General features: G+C 41.3%; 1 protein-coding gene across 5 annotated transcripts in view; it reads left to right on the top strand.

The window, feature by feature from the left end:
* The window catches only part of Sema5a (sema domain, seven thrombospondin repeats (type 1 and type 1-like), transmembrane domain (TM) and short cytoplasmic domain, (semaphorin) 5A), a 451529-nt gene that overhangs the window by 322546 nt on the left and 113270 nt on the right, over positions 1 to 15713 (top strand). For all 5 annotated transcript variants that reach the window (NM_009154.2, XM_011245340.2, XM_030248431.1 and 2 more), the window contains 2 exons: positions 1354 to 1489; positions 7458 to 7662. In NM_009154.2, the coding sequence (NP_033180.2) occupies positions 1354 to 1489; positions 7458 to 7662 (341 nt within the window). The remainder of the gene's footprint in view (positions 1 to 1353; positions 1490 to 7457; positions 7663 to 15713) is intronic.

Raw genomic sequence — 15713 nt, forward strand, 5'->3', positions numbered from 1 at the left:
AGTTGAGGCTAGTCCTTGCTGTGTGTCTGCTTCTGACCCAGGGTAGCTGCGTCTCTGAGTGTTACCAAAGTCTAGCCATATGCCCCAAGTCGGTTTCCTCCTTGAATTTAGGAGATGTTCATGTTCTACTTTTCCAAAGATAGTGGAAAGGAAGATAAGAGCAGCAGTCTGAATACATGCACATAAAGCATCCAGTTCCTTTTAATCTCCTTTCTCAGGGCCAGACTCCCAGAACAAACACCATCTTCTATGAGATGTTCTTTGACACTATACACTTCTCACAGAAATATCACAAAGAATTCAAATCCAGATCTTTGTTACAAAGTAGTCAGGGTGCCGCTCCCCATCTATGGGCCTGTGTCAGGATCTCAATGAGTAGGCTTCATTTCCCTTACAGGGTCATGTCTTTTACCTTAAGAAGATTCTGAGATTGTACTGAAATTAGAGAAGTCTTTTGGGCTCTGCCCTTCCCCCTCCTCATTGCTTTTTCAGATAGTTAGATGTGAAGTTCTAAAAGTTTTGTGATTTTTCTCTAAGATGTAGAAAAAAAAAAACTGACTTATTTCTGACCAAATATTGGCTCAGTGCATTAATATGGAAAATACATTCGTGCCCCTCATTTGGTCTTCATTTTCCTCTGAGAGCGATAGCCCGCTTGAAATGCAAATTTGAGAAAGAAGCATTTGCCATCCCCATGCTTAGTCAAAGGGCACTGACCTTGCTGAGCCTTCTGTCTGCAGCTTTCTAGTGGAGCCTGAATTCTGAATGAAGGCTTCCCAACTTCATGTCAGTACTTTCTTAATTTTTTTCTTGCCTTTAGATTTATAATTCCCTTTAAATAATAAATGAGACAAATCTGACAGGCACTCCCTGCAAGATACATTCAGTTTATTATTTTTTTAGAGAATGACAAACACAAACACCTGGAGAATTAATAGAAATCAGAGGTTGGCCAATGGCCACCTAAAGTAGCCAGAGATACAGGTGGAAGAGAGGTGGCAAAATGGATGGGTAGCTCCACCTACTGGAAGACAAAGCCTGTCATCTCTGGAATTAAAAATTCAGGAAGCTTTTCAAAATCCCTTGTTGCTCCTCTTGTAGCTGTGTGAATTTAGTCCCAGCTGGTAGGGTCATATCTGCTATGGATCCCTACTTCATTATCTGGATGTTTGTTTTCACATGAGGAAATCCCAAGGAAGCCCTGGGTGTTGCCCTGCCTTCACCTCTTGCTATATATAAGAGCCTCAAGTGAGCTTGAAATAGCTAAAGGTAGATGCTACCCTGGGATCAGTGGAGGTCAACAGTCACTGTGGGCTCTGACCAGCCTGTTCCTTCTCCTTTCTCATTCTCCAGAAACAGCATCGCTGCCTCTGCTGTCTGTGTCTTCAACCTGAGCGCCATCTCACAGGCCTTCAATGGACCCTTCAAGTACCAAGAAAACTCTCGCTCAGCCTGGCTGCCTTATCCCAACCCCAACCCCAATTTTCAGGTAATCTCAGGGGAAGAGGGCATTACAAGAATCCTCTTTTAAGAATGAAGAAACTCAACATAGTGAGCTTGAGCAATTAAACCTTGGCTTCATGCACAGTGCAGCTGCGGTCTCCTGCCCCCCACAGCACAGCACCATCCTGTGCTTAGCGAGTATCAATAGAACACAGCCTTTTGTGGACTATGGCGCCTAGAAAAGAAAAAGGGGGGCTTTTGTGAGTTGTGGTGACTGATCCTTAACCGAAAAAGGGCAGTCTTCTGCAGTAGGCTAGGAATCCAGGCTTCAATTAGTGCTAATGATGATGGACTGTGTGCCCCAAATCTCTGATCCTTAATGAATGATGTTCCAATGAATAGGGCCCAGGGCACAGAGCAATGGGTCTTGACAAACAGAATTCGAGCTCTAATTGGCAAGTATGGTGAGGCTTCCTGTTGGGAAGGGGGACTGTGGCAGTGGCTGCTGGGAAAAGAGATCTGACTGGTGTGGATTCATCTTTCCGTCACCCAATTAGAATGTTCAAGCTGTGATGTCTTTGTGAAGCATCCCACCTCCAGTGCTCAGAAGAAGCAGAGACCTGGCAATGGTGCTGTTTATTTTGTTAGTTCAGACCACAGCTCTATTCATCTGCTTAAGCTACTGTAACAAAATACTGCAGTTTAGATAGTATTAAAAAAAAAAAGAGTCCCCTGTTTCATCACAGTTTGGAGACTATATCTTCAAGATCAATGTAACAGCAGGATCATTTTCTGGTGAGGTGTTGTCTTGCTTAGGGTTTTTATTGCTGTGAAGATATACCATTACCAAGGTAATTGTTATAAAGGACAGCGTTTAATGGGGACTGGCTTATAGTTTCAGAGGTTCAGTACCTTATTATCATGGTGGAAACCATGGCAGCATCCAGGAAGACAAGGCTGGAGAAGCTGAGAGTTCTACATCTTGTTCTGAAGGCTAACAGAAGACTGGTTTCAAGGCAGCTAGGAGAAGGGCCTCAAAATCTACCCCTACAAGGACACACTTCCTCTAACAAGGCCATACCTGCTTCAAAAAAGCCATACCTCCTAATAGTGCCATTCCCTGGGCCAAGCATATTCAAACCACCAAAGGTGTTGAAGATGACAAGATTTTCCTTACATCATCCCTTAGAAGAAAGACTCATCCCTGGTGTTTCTTCCTCCATCCTACTGGGTCAGACTCCTATGGCATGGAATGCTTCCTAGAGGTCCTGTCTTCAACTACTGCCATGCCGAGAGATAGATTCGACATAAGAATTTTAATGCAGCACACACAAGAGCAGCCTTCTCTGTGGGTCTGTTACTAACAACACAGGCAAAATATTTAACATCATCAAGTTCCAGATACTTGGTCTGATGTGTCATTTTTGTGACTATACATGTGGCATCAGTGTCACATGAATGACACTGTTCTATGTATAGAGAGGGGCATAGCGTCTCCAGGCAGGTCAAATAGCCAGGGCCACAGCTGCTTAGTGGTTAAGCTTGGATCTTACCACTGCCAGCAAAGGAAAAATCCCAATCTCAATCAACTAAGTTCCTGTTAGTAGCAATCATTGACTAGTGATATAAGACAGTCAGTCCTTCCTTCCAATTTTGGGTGGTTTAACATCCCAAATCATAAAACTCATGACTTCCAAGAAAACTGAGCTTTAGAAAAAGTTTAAATTTTTACAGGTAGATTTTGGTAATCATCAATCAATTACAATTGAATTTTTTCCTTTCAATATTTTAAGACTTTTATCAGAGAATGAGGCTAAGAATAAGATAAGTAGTTTGAGTATCATATTTGCACTGCATTGCTTTTCTTGGACAAAATGTTTAGCATCTTCTCATTACTTCCTAGATACACAGGAGAGGGAGGGATACAAGTAAACTTTGCAAATGTCAGCCAGTGTGCATGGTTACTAAACAGTACATTTGATTGAAAAGACTCATGAGAACAACCTGTCTGAAGTCTTCTGTGTCTTTCATGTTGAGTAATTACATATTTCGACTGGATTTTCTATTCAATATAAAGAAGAAAATATATTACCACCTTTAAAAATCTGTTTTATTAAGACCTGAAGCTTAAGAAAATGAACAAAGACATTTAGATTCAGAGCATCCTCCTTTGCATTGTCTGTTGGATTGCAGCTTTCCACAATGAACTGGGTGATTAGGCAAACTTATAATCCTTTACGGATTCCAAACAATGTGTATCTTTTAGGTCATGCATCTGTATATATCCATAGCACATCTAAGTACCCTCGTGTGTTATTATATCAGAATAACATTGAAAGACTTGCTTTTGTTTACTAGTGGAATTAGGTCCATGCTGAACAATGAAGGAGACATGCACAGAAGTGGCACACATGACAAGCACTAAGCTAGCTCAGCTTACATCATCCTCTGAGCATACATTTAACACTTCCAGGAAACTAAAGTTACAGATTATGGTGGTGGTGATATGTGTGTATGTGTGTTCCCAACTACACATAGGTGTTTCCATTTCTAGATTGCCTAATAGCCACATTGTCATAGGTTCCTGATTGATGGTCGAGCTCTCACCCAGACTGGCAGAGAGTAGAAACTCATTTTCAACCGATGAGCCGTCTTTTAGACCTAAGGGTCCCAACATTGACAATAACTAAACATAATATTTATATTTGTTATTGTTGTTATTACTGTTATTGTTTTGGTTTTCACCTTGACAATTAGAATTTTATGTGACACTTTTACAATAGGAAAAATGAAATAACTGAAGGAGCCGATTCAGGAAAATGATTTAGGAAGAGAAATACATCATACTTTAAAAGCTCAGTAAACCTCAGAACACAACAAAGGCTACTAGTCACCCTGATCAGCCACAGTCTCAAAGCCACCCCCAGTGGCATTTGTCTGCCCTAGTAGAGGTAGATCTTAAACCCTATGAAATCATCAGCTATTGAAAATACTGTGGGACTCAGATGGAGAACAGCTAGGTGACAGGCTCCAAAACCTTCCACAGGTTTTATCACCAACAATGAGAAATGATGCAGCCAAAAGGAAAATATCGTCGTGTAGGAGTAGTTGGGGAAGACTGCTTGCGACTCGGGCTGAGATGCAGCTGCATCCTGAGAATCCACGAATACACTCATGTCTTGGCAGCAAAGTGGGAAGGGACAGGGGATCCAGTGGGCATAGACACCAAGGAACATGTAGTCTGGGATGAAGTTGGCCTATTTTGAGCTTGATCTTCAAGTATGGGTATTTAGAATAGGGATTAACATGCTACCCTTGAAATAGATACCATCTGAGCATTTATTATTTTCCTAGCAATTATAGAATTACCGATCTTGTTTGAACAGGCATTGGCATGACAGTTATTGAGGGCTGTAAGCCACATGAGAACACAAGCAATGTATTTCTTTCCAGTTTTTGCAGTTTCTTCTTGTATGGGGTCCCGAGGGTAGTGAGTACCTGACAGTAACTAGGGCAGACCAGTGAGTAAGGTTCAACTCTAAAACTCGCAGCCCTTAGAGAGCTTGATGAGTTGCTATGCAGCAAGAAATACATGCAGTAATGTTGAATAGGTTCCAAATATGGGAAAGAGAATCCTTGGGTGAGATATTTATTATAAGATGGTGTCAGGAAGAAGCAGTAGAAGACAGTTCAAATATAGCTCATGACAAAACAGGCAAACAGCTTACAGGAGACATGATCCATTTTAGCACTCTGCCCCTTAAGCTCCTATATCTGTTTTCAAGGGGAGTGGAGGTCCTTGCTTTTAGACTATACCTGCTGGTTTTCAGCATGCCATTTGTCTTAAAACAGCATGCACATACAAACACTACTTTTATGCGATTGAAGCCAGCAGGTAAGCCATTGTTGCTACCCACACCTCAAGTATTGTCTTTGACTTCAATACAAGTTGATCACAACACACAATCACCTTCAGAATTAGCTGTCAACTGGAAAGGTTTCAGACCAAGTGGTGATCTTTTCTTTTGCTTTAAAAAACTGTTTTCTGGGGGCTTGGAAATATGGCTTAGCTGTTAAGAGCACACATTGCCTTTCCAGAGAACCCAAATTCAATTCCCAGAACCCATATGAAGAACCTTAACACACACACACACACACACACTCAAAAACAAACACATATACACACACTCACACATATTCTCACATACACTCATACATACACATGCACATATAGACACTTAAAGGTAATAATTAAAATATTAAAACACACATATACATTCCTGATAGTCAGTGTGCCCATGCTTAGAGTGTTATTATGTTAAAGTGCTATTCATATAAAATCTATCGGTACAGTCTTTTCAGACCCCAAAACAACTGCATGTGGCAATATCTGTCCATTTCTCTGTCCCATTATTCATTCACTTACTTCTCTCTGGATACCACAGCTCCATGGACCATGGATGTCCTTCCTGCTTTAAGACAGATGCATTTACAATTGGTTGCCTAGCTTCTGAGCTATCAGGAATGTTGTCTGATTCCCGGCATTTACAAGGACTTTAATTTACAAATGCTTTCCTCTCATTACTTTACATCAGCCATGAGAGATGAGCCTGGAGCACAGCCGGTGTGTTCCAACAATTTAACATTTGAGGAGACAAACCGAGAGGCTGGAACTCCCTGGAGGCCACAGGCCATCTTCTGCAGGCCTCAGCTTTACCCTGAACACATCCTTTACATGATGTCAAAGTAAAAGGTGCTCAAAACTAGGATGTGAAATTAAATTCATTGCTCACTAGTTATGCTCAGTGCACTTAACTCCAGGTTTCTCTAATTCCACAATCGGCCTATCATTTTATGGAATATAGGATATTTTATCAAATGCTACAAAAACATAATTGACTTTCAAAAAGTAATTTCCATCTTCTACTCCTGAAACTCTAACCTGTTATAAAAAACATGTATTGGAAATGACATGTTATAAATAGTAGTTTCAGGCAGTGTGGACCCCGTCACCCCTGCTTTAGGAAGTGAGCAGAGGAACCTCATTTCCTATACCAGCCTTTAAAGTTTATAAAGGAAATGAGAGAGGTTGGTGATAGATTTTCTGGTCCTGAGCTGGGCTCTGAGAAATCGGTTCTCTCTTTCTCACCTGCCCTCTTACCTTGTCCTTGCCACCTCCTGTTGTTTATAACACCTGCCAGCAGCCTTCCACACGACTCTGAGATTAATCCACAACAATTTCTGTGTTTGCTGTGTATCCCAGATCAGTCTCATGAAATTGACACTCCCTGCAAATTGCTCCTTCCTTCCTCTCTCCATCTCCTCCTCCCCACCTTTCTCAGCCCTCTTTTCCTCACTGCTTTTTTCTTCTCTCATTACCAACTTGCTATCTTACTTTGCAAATTCCCAGGTTCTCACCTATTACTTTAAATTCTCCTGAAATCAGAAATACAAATAAATTTAGACCAGCCACAGTTATTCACAGTTATTTGTGTAGCCCACGTGAGAGATAATGTTTACAGATTTAGTTAAGCACCAAGGTGTCACCATGGAGTTCAGGGTTGCTTATGAACCAACCCGCTGTGATAGCCAGGAAATGCATCCATCTGTATGAGCCCAACTGCTTCATGGTCAATGTCAGCTCAGCTTCATCAGTCAGATGCAATCGTATTGCAAGCTGACAGACAGCTACTCCCTAGAGACCCGACAGAACAGGAGGCAATTCTTCCCATCTGCTGTTCAAACTAGAGTCAACAACAGTGCCTGCTCCAATTTAAAATGTCTCATATTCTCTTTACCATACATTGAGAGATCGCAAATATGTTGACTTTCCATCCACAGTGGGAGAACAGGAGGATGCCAGTCGAGGGAGATGGAAGGATTGATTCGGTTGCACACTCAGTAATACATCATGGCTTATTCAGTTTGTAGTTTGTTCCATTTTCGCCTCCATCTGGTAGCCACGTGAGCGGTGGGCATCCAGCTTTTACAACCTGGCCTGTCTTCTCTTGCAGTGCGGCACCATGGACCAGGGCCTGTACGTAAACCTGACGGAAAGAAACCTACAGGATGCTCAGAAGTTCATTCTGATGCATGAAGTGGTGCAGCCAGTGACCACAGTGCCCTCTTTCATGGAGGACAACAGCCGCTTCTCCCACTTAGCTGTTGATGTTGTGCAAGGCAGGGAGACTCTGGTCCACATCATTTATCTGGCCACAGGTAGGAACTCGTGCTTCTTTCAGATGGTTTTCTTGTCTTCTCATTCATGTCTTAAATTCCAAACACTCATCTTTAAGCACAGCCATGGACCTGTATTGTCATGACAAGTGGAACCCACAATGCACGCTTATCTTTGTCAACCTGTCTACTCTTCCTGGATACCATATTTGTACCCTTATGTAGGGGGTGGTTCTAATACTTTGATTTAATTGGTAATCTGGGAGTACTGACTCTAAAGTTCTTGTTCCCCAATTGGTTCTTGATCCATCAATAAAGATGTTGGCCAATGGCTGGGTGAAAAAGGCGGGGTTTCTAGGTTCCTGAAGGTAGGAGAGGCAGGAAAGAGTTTTATTACCGTCCTTGGAGGGACACAGAGCCACCAGAGATGTAAGAACTCTGGTAAGTGACCTTTGGACTGTGCCTGGAGTAACAGGAAGAATTAGGTATGCCCAGTCATTGCTAGCCAAGGCATTTTGAGAATAACTGGTGTGTGTGTGTGTGTGTGTGTGTGTGTGTGTGTGTGTGTGTGTGTGTGTGTGTTTCTTCAAACAACAGATCTGAGATAACTCCTGTGCAGGTGAGAGCATGCAACCTACTGGTGGGGTAGTGAAAGCTACATGAAACACTCTTACTATACTGTTAGAATTTTAACTAGGGAGACAATGGCTCCTTTCTTAACTATTTCTGTCTGTCAGTGGTTCTTGGCAAGACTATTTACATCTGGCTAGTTTAAGACAATGAAACGTTTTATTAGGAGATACTGCTGGGAAAAATGTTTTCTGGAGATTTTCATGCTGATTTCTGATTGAAGCACAACAGTGCTCATCTCAAGCTGTTCCTGACAAAGGTTCAGGGAAACATTTGAAGAATGAAGCAGATGCACACAGCGTTTCATATGTAGGACAGGCTATTGTGCTTACCAAACTGTAGATAACAACTAGACTTCTTTAGATTCCAAAGTAAATGTGGAGCAGAAAGCAGGCTCTATCGTGTTTTACTACTCTGACAGTGTAGGGCGCATATCCCTGCCTCTGGAACTATCTCAGCTCCGCCTTCCTATCCCCATACAGAGTGATTTCACTGTGCAGTGGGTTCCTCCCACCCTTTGAGTAGTGTGGTGTATACTTGCCACTTCCTTACAATGCATGGCTACCTTTTTGTGTGGCTGTGAATACTGTATTATTCCTTCATAGAATTTCTCAATTTATACTTGTTTTTTTTTTAATCACTCATGAGATTGCAATGATTTGCTGGCTTTCCACTGTCTTGAATTTATTGGGCACACTGGTTATTTGTGGTGAGCAGGCTGGTTCCATCCTGCCCTGCCCTCCTATGCTCACATTCTTAAAGGGATAGGCAGATAATTAACCAACCAATAAGTAAAGTGCATCACCCAAAGGATGAAGAACCAATGAGATGGGAGCCAGAGGAGGAATGTGTTGATGGATGTGCCTGGGGATGGGTCCTGTTTCTTGGCTGGGTAGGATCTTCCAGTGCCTGAAGCATTGGATGCTGCACACTATAGAGGGAAACTGAACACTGGGAGATGTAGGGTTGGTTAGCTTGGACCAGTGCTACTGAGTGGTTAGTAATGCAAGGAGACAGACAGACCATTGGATGAGGGCATGATGGGTGAAGGACAGTCAGTGGGAAGACTGGAGAGTTGCAGAAGGATCATACTGACAAAGTCATGTGAAACAACTGCTCAGAAAAACAGTTTGCAGAACTGACTCAGAAAAGGAGTGAGTGCTAAGGTATCTAGTTGTCATAGGAAGTCAAGAAGAGAGTTCTCCTCCTCCTCCTCCTCCTCCTCCTCCTCCTCCTCCTCCTCCTTCTTCCTCTTCATTTTAATTCTTGTTCCTACTCCTCTTCCTTTTCTTCTTCCTCATCCTCCTTCCTACTCCTCCTCCTTCCTGTTTGTTTATTTTGAGAGACTAAAAAATTGCTTGTCAGTGAGGGATTGTGTTTCTTTCTGGCTTTGTTTGTGCTTTAAAACCAGAAGGCTTCCTGACACATGGCAGATTTTAAAAGTAAGTAGATTGGATCTTCCCAAAGGTATTCTTGGCCTTTACATCATAAATGTTCATGTTAGTACAAGATAGACATAATTTCTCTTTGGATTTCTAGAGACAACTGAGGTCTCACCTGGCTCTGTGGTAAGAGATGCTGAGAGGCAGAGCTGAGCCAGACTGTGCCTGAGCTCAGGGTCTCAGGATCATTTATCTCCTAGTTCTGGGGGCTAGGTTCAACAGTAAAGTGTGAGCTGAATGGTGTCTGAGGAAAGCTGTCTTCCTGGCTTGGAGATGGCCACCTATTCACACCATCCATATAAGTAGAGAGGAATTTCTGTGATATGTCTCTTTGTTTAGGTTTTTGAAAATAAACTTGAATAGCCAGGCTAGTCTGAAACCCACTGCATAGCCTAAACTGATCTCAAACTCCTGACCCTACTGCCTCAGCTTTAGGAGGCACTGTTTCCTAATACATTTACATTAATGTTGAGGCCATCAACATACGACCTTGCATGATACAAAGAAATTCATACCCATAGGAGTATAATATTTGAGGGTCTTTATTAAAAATAACATGTGTAAAAATAGTCCAACACAGTGAAATTACAGGGCTGAGACAAAAACCACAGCTAGCATCAATTAGCTTTTAAATGGTACATCTAGAAAGTTTCATATGGGAGTCTGATTTAAATGATCTTGTGGACTGACTACTCCCCCATCCCCCATATCATAAATGTACCTTACTTAATTGCATTTTAACCTTAAATCCACAGATAGATGATCCACAGCAGACAGTCCTGCCTTGAGCAAGTCTACCTGTGACTTTGTTCTCGCAGTTCATATGATTAAAAGTATTGGATAAAGCACTTTAATCAAACTTGTGCATTTTTAGGACAACTGCTGTGGCAGTATAGTATAGTGCAGACTATAGTATAACTTTGACAGTCATTGGGAAACCCTGAGTCTATAACTTGCTGTATTGTGGTATTACCTTATTGTAATGTCTGGTCCCAAACCATTAGTATCTCTGGGTTTTGTGGGTTAGTGTTCGCTTAGATTTGGGAGCTACAAAGGAGCCCAGGCTTACTGACTCTGTCCTCACCCTTTTGTACCGACTGAGTCACAAGGCAATGCCCTCTTTGGTTCTACTGGTTTCATGTTTACCTTTTGCTTTAGTCTATTGCCTTTTTAAATCCTGAATCTTTGAATGCACCTAAGTAGTACTAGTTATAATGACAAGTTCTTTTTGTAGACGAAGGTTGTATGTGATGTATGTGTGTGTGTGTGTGTGTGTGTGTGTGTGTGTGTGTGTGTGTGTGTGTGTAACTGTCCTTAGTAAGTTTCCATTGCTTGTTTTCCTAAAAATGAGTTTTGCTACTAAGAATGCAGCCTGGAGAGATGGTGTCCTGCTTTAAACCTTATGCATAACTCAGGTTGGAACACGGAACATTCTCCTGAAAGCTAGAGGGCTGTTAGACTCATTTAACAAGTTTAGCTTTGGACCTTCTATAAATTACCCACATGTTCCATTAACTTCTAAGCAGGCTAGTTACTCTTACAGCATGCGTGTGTATTTTCAAGGAAATTTCCTTGTTTTAAAATTTTAACTTTCAGTAAAATTTAATTTTATACATATTATTTTTAGTAACCAAGTGCAGTATCTATCTTATTTCTAAGGTAATAAAATATATAAATGTGTTATGAGAAGCAGTATTTTGAAAAACAAGCTACAAGTTCCTTTTTACTGCACATATATTGGCTGGCTCTTGATACCCTGACCTGTAAAAAGCAGCAGTTTTGACTTTCCTGATTCTCGAGGCTGTTGCTTATCTGGTGTCTTCTCTGTATCTTATCCTTGTGTAAAGACAAGGACACTCATTTCCTTGGACAGTAGAGCCCGAATCGTCAGTGTGCAGTTTCCCTTGCTACCACTTGACTATAAATTCTCAAGGGATAGAGCATGGCTGTACCACTCACAGGAGTAGAGGTGATGAGCTTGAAAACAGACTCTGATTAGCTTTCAGATTTCTCCTTTGGTGAAAGTGTATATTCTCTCAGCTCAAATAAATGCAAATAGACCACCTGCTGTCAGTGGCCATCCGAGAAACTGGTTTATTTTGCCCCTATTGCACTACCCACAGATATCCAGAGTTTCCTCCTAGTGGCAATATTGTGTGCCCAGTTAATTTCAATGTCATTTCCCTGCCGCCCACCTCCTTCCCAAGATCCTTCAAGGTCTGTTTCTTATGTATCCATCTCTCCCTTCTGAATCTCAGCAAAGGGAAGCCTGTTACCTAGGCCTGACCCTGCCAACAATTTGCCAGTCACTTCTTTGAAGGTTATCTGAGTTGGAGCCTCTGTACATTCCCAATGACAGAACAATTAGGACAGGAACTCTCAAAGTGATTGAATCTTAAATGCATCTGCTTCCCAGTTTGTCACAGAGACTACACCCAAGTCCAGTTGAGCATTGTAGTCTGGGATTCCCCTGCTTCCTTGCCTACAGCACGCCAGATGTTCTGGCAGCCCCGTCCTGGCTATGTAAAAGCACTTCATGGACCTCACTTGTGTCCTTTGTCTCATGTGGACCAGACTCTGGGCTTTGCCTTCGGCATCTGGTGTTCCATTCCACATTTCTTCTCATGGGCCCCGTCTCACAGTTTTCCTTTCCTTCCAGGATTGGTTATTACAGTTTTAGTTTTTCTGGCCACAATTCTGATCTATTCAAAATTATACTGGGTTTAAATTATATATCACTTCAACATGGGTTAAATGTAGATTGTAGTAATTATTGTACAACTCAGAATATTGTGAAAATCAAAGTCAATTTTCTGTCATGCAAATAATACGCTAATAATGGATTATTCACAAACATTTATATAAAAGGCCCATGATTTTAAACAAATGAAGAAAACACATAAACATTTTCAATGTTGTAGTTTTTTTTTTATTATGAACTTGCAAAATTCCCTTAGAAAATCAGAGCAGGATATAAATGGGCCAAAAAGGAGTCTCACTCCCCCCCCCCCCACACACACACACAGTGTACCCTCTTCCCACAGGTTTAAATGCTTCTAGCTGTTTGAATAGCGACTTGTGCTAAGTTTGCTAGCATGATAATCCTCTTTTTCCAGCTGTGTATTTTTATCTTAGAATAAAATATTTATTAAAAAGTTTTAGAAAACGGACCTGGCTCAGAGTCTTTAACAGAGAGACCCTGAGCTCACCAGGCTACAGAAAAATGGACTGCACAGAATCATCCACTGAAGGATTGATTGAAAGTCCATTAGTGACAAAATATGCACAGGGGGAGGGGAGAGGGAGAAGGAAGGAGAGGGGGGAGAGGGAGAGAGAGAGATTGAGAGAGAAAGAGAGAGGGGGATGGAATGATGAAACACATAGAAGGAGATTTGTTTTAAAAGTTCCTAGAAAGAAGGGAATTCTGGGAGATCTATCCTACTGTAAGGGAAATGATTATATTCTAACACCATGGCAACTGACTCAAAGATGAAGGTGTCTAGAATGGGTGTGTGCAATGAGAAATAGTGTGGATTCTACATGGGCAGGGCCCACAGACAATGTCTATGAAACTGTAAAAGGTCATGTGCTGTTTAAGCTTCCCAAGAAGCTAGTTCTGGGGATGGAATCATCTCCACCTCCATTACAGACCGAAGCATGCTTGTCTTTAAGTGTACTCTACGGGCCCTTGTCAGAGACATGGAGCAGAGAACAGCCACAGAGAGAAACCCTATACCCTTGAGAACAACAAGAAGGTGAACCATTTCCCATGGAGACCATTATTATCTGTCCCTTGCTGGTATTTGCTCTTTACTTAGAAGCACACTAGAAGGGGCGCTGCAATGCCTGAGACTCACTCTATGAAAATCCTGCTTGGATGCCTTAGAGTCTTTTCCATTGATTTCTGATGAATATTTTAAGTGCCTGATTTGGTTATTGTATTAGTGACTTTTTTGTTGGTGTGAGGAAACACCATGATCAAGGCAGTATATTCTTCTATACATGTTTATTTGGGTTCCAAAGGATTCGATTCCATGATGGTGGAGTAGAGGCAGAGGTGGCAGTCAAGGTGACTGAGTTGAATCTGATGGCTCATATCCTGACTCACAAGCACAAGGCAGAGAAACCAAACTAGAATGACATGAGTATTTACATCAATAGTTTTCAACCTCTGGGTTGTGACCTCTTTGGCAATTCTCTAGCTCCAAAAGAATTTACATTGTGATTCATAATAGTAGCAAAATTAATACTTTATGAAGTAGCAGTGAAAATAGTTTTATAGTTGGGGTTGGCCACCGCAAGATGAGGGACTGTATTAAAAAGTCACAGCATTGGGAAGGTTGAGAACTACTATTTTAAACTCAAAGCCTGCCTCTGGTGACACACTTCCTCTAGCAAGGCCATGCCTTCTAAGTCTCACCAAACAGTACTCTCTACTGGGGACAAAATGTTGCAATACATGAAACTATGGGAAACATTCTTATTCAAACCTCTATCCAAGGTGACACTTTTCTGCCTATCTACTTACCTACCTGACTGCCTGCTACTTGCTATTTATTTTGTTACATTTGCCTGCTGATAATTAAGAAACTCACTCCACTAGGATGAAAAAGATGGCTATTTAGATAATTTCTCTCAGCTATATATCACATCCACATAGAGAACTAATAAATCTCTCTCAAGATGTCATTAAAGAAAATTTCCTGAGACAAAAGAATTGAGTCCTCATATATCAACACATACTATATCTCAGTAATAATGATTTCAAATAATTTTAAGATATTTTAAATTATAAAGGAAAAGAATTATACAGATATTTAGAGATTAAAATGCTTACAATTTTTTAAAAAATGTCCAGAGGAATCTCCAAATATTCTGCAGCTGGCTAAGTCCATGAACCATCAAAAAATTTTCTAAGAAAACTAAAATGTAATTCAAAAATATTATAATCTCTCTGAGAATAGGGAAAACCAGAAGGAAAATGAAATTTTAGAGCAATGGAATATCAAGGATCTTCAGGAACATGAAGCGAGACTAATTAGCGTCTCAATTCAGCCAGGGATGGAGATTTGAGACGGAAAGAATAAGAGAACTAAATACCAGATTTTAAACAGAACAGAACATTTAAAATCACACAAAAAATTAACATTTCTCAAGAGATTTATTATAAGCTAATCTTTCTTTCAAAAGTAAATATGCATTGAGAAATTATGGACATAACACCTAACTACTTTTAAAACCAGCATGTTTCTACTTCTAGACATAACAGAAAAAGAATGAAATGAATAAAAAACCATAATCATCAAGTAAATCGTTGGTGGCTGAGAATCTGTTTCTCAGCTGGCAAAGGATGAAGGTGTTGTGTTAGACCAATGATGGGAAGAGGACTTTAGCCTGGGATAAATACAGTACACACAGAAGCATAGGGAAGGGTAGCTTATTAGACCATAAGGATGTCCTCGGCTTCTTTCCACTCCATTTCTTCTTCATCCTCAGCTATTTTCTCTGCCTCAGCTGTGGCCAGGGAATATCTACATTTTTCCAGATGATGCTGGATAACTGGTGGCCAAAAGTCTCTGATTCTTCCTGTAATGCCTGGGCCTGGATGAAACACCCTGTGATGGTTTGCATATATTTGGCCCAGGGAGTGACACTATTAGAAGGTGTGGCCCTGTTGGAGTAAGTGTGGCCTTTTTGGAGTAGATGTGTCCCTGTGGGTGTGGGCTTGAGACCCTCACCCTAGCTGCCTGGAAGCTAATATTTTGCTAGCAGTCTTCTGATGAAGACGTAGCACTCTCAGGTCCTCCTGTACCATGCCTGCCTGGATGCTGCCATGTTCCCTCCTTGATGATTCTGGACTGAACCTCTGAACCTGTCACCCAGCCCCAATTAAATGTTGCCCTTTATAAGACTTGGATTGGTCATGATGTCTGTTCATAGAAGCAAAACTCTAAGACACACCCCAACACTGAGCATGAAACTTATAAGATATGGATGTATTGATTGTAGAGTGGTCTTGTG

This window comes from Mus musculus, chromosome 15, assembly GCF_000001635.26.
Source record: "Mus musculus strain C57BL/6J chromosome 15, GRCm38.p6 C57BL/6J".
Lineage (NCBI taxonomy): Eukaryota > Metazoa > Chordata > Mammalia > Rodentia > Muridae > Mus > Mus musculus.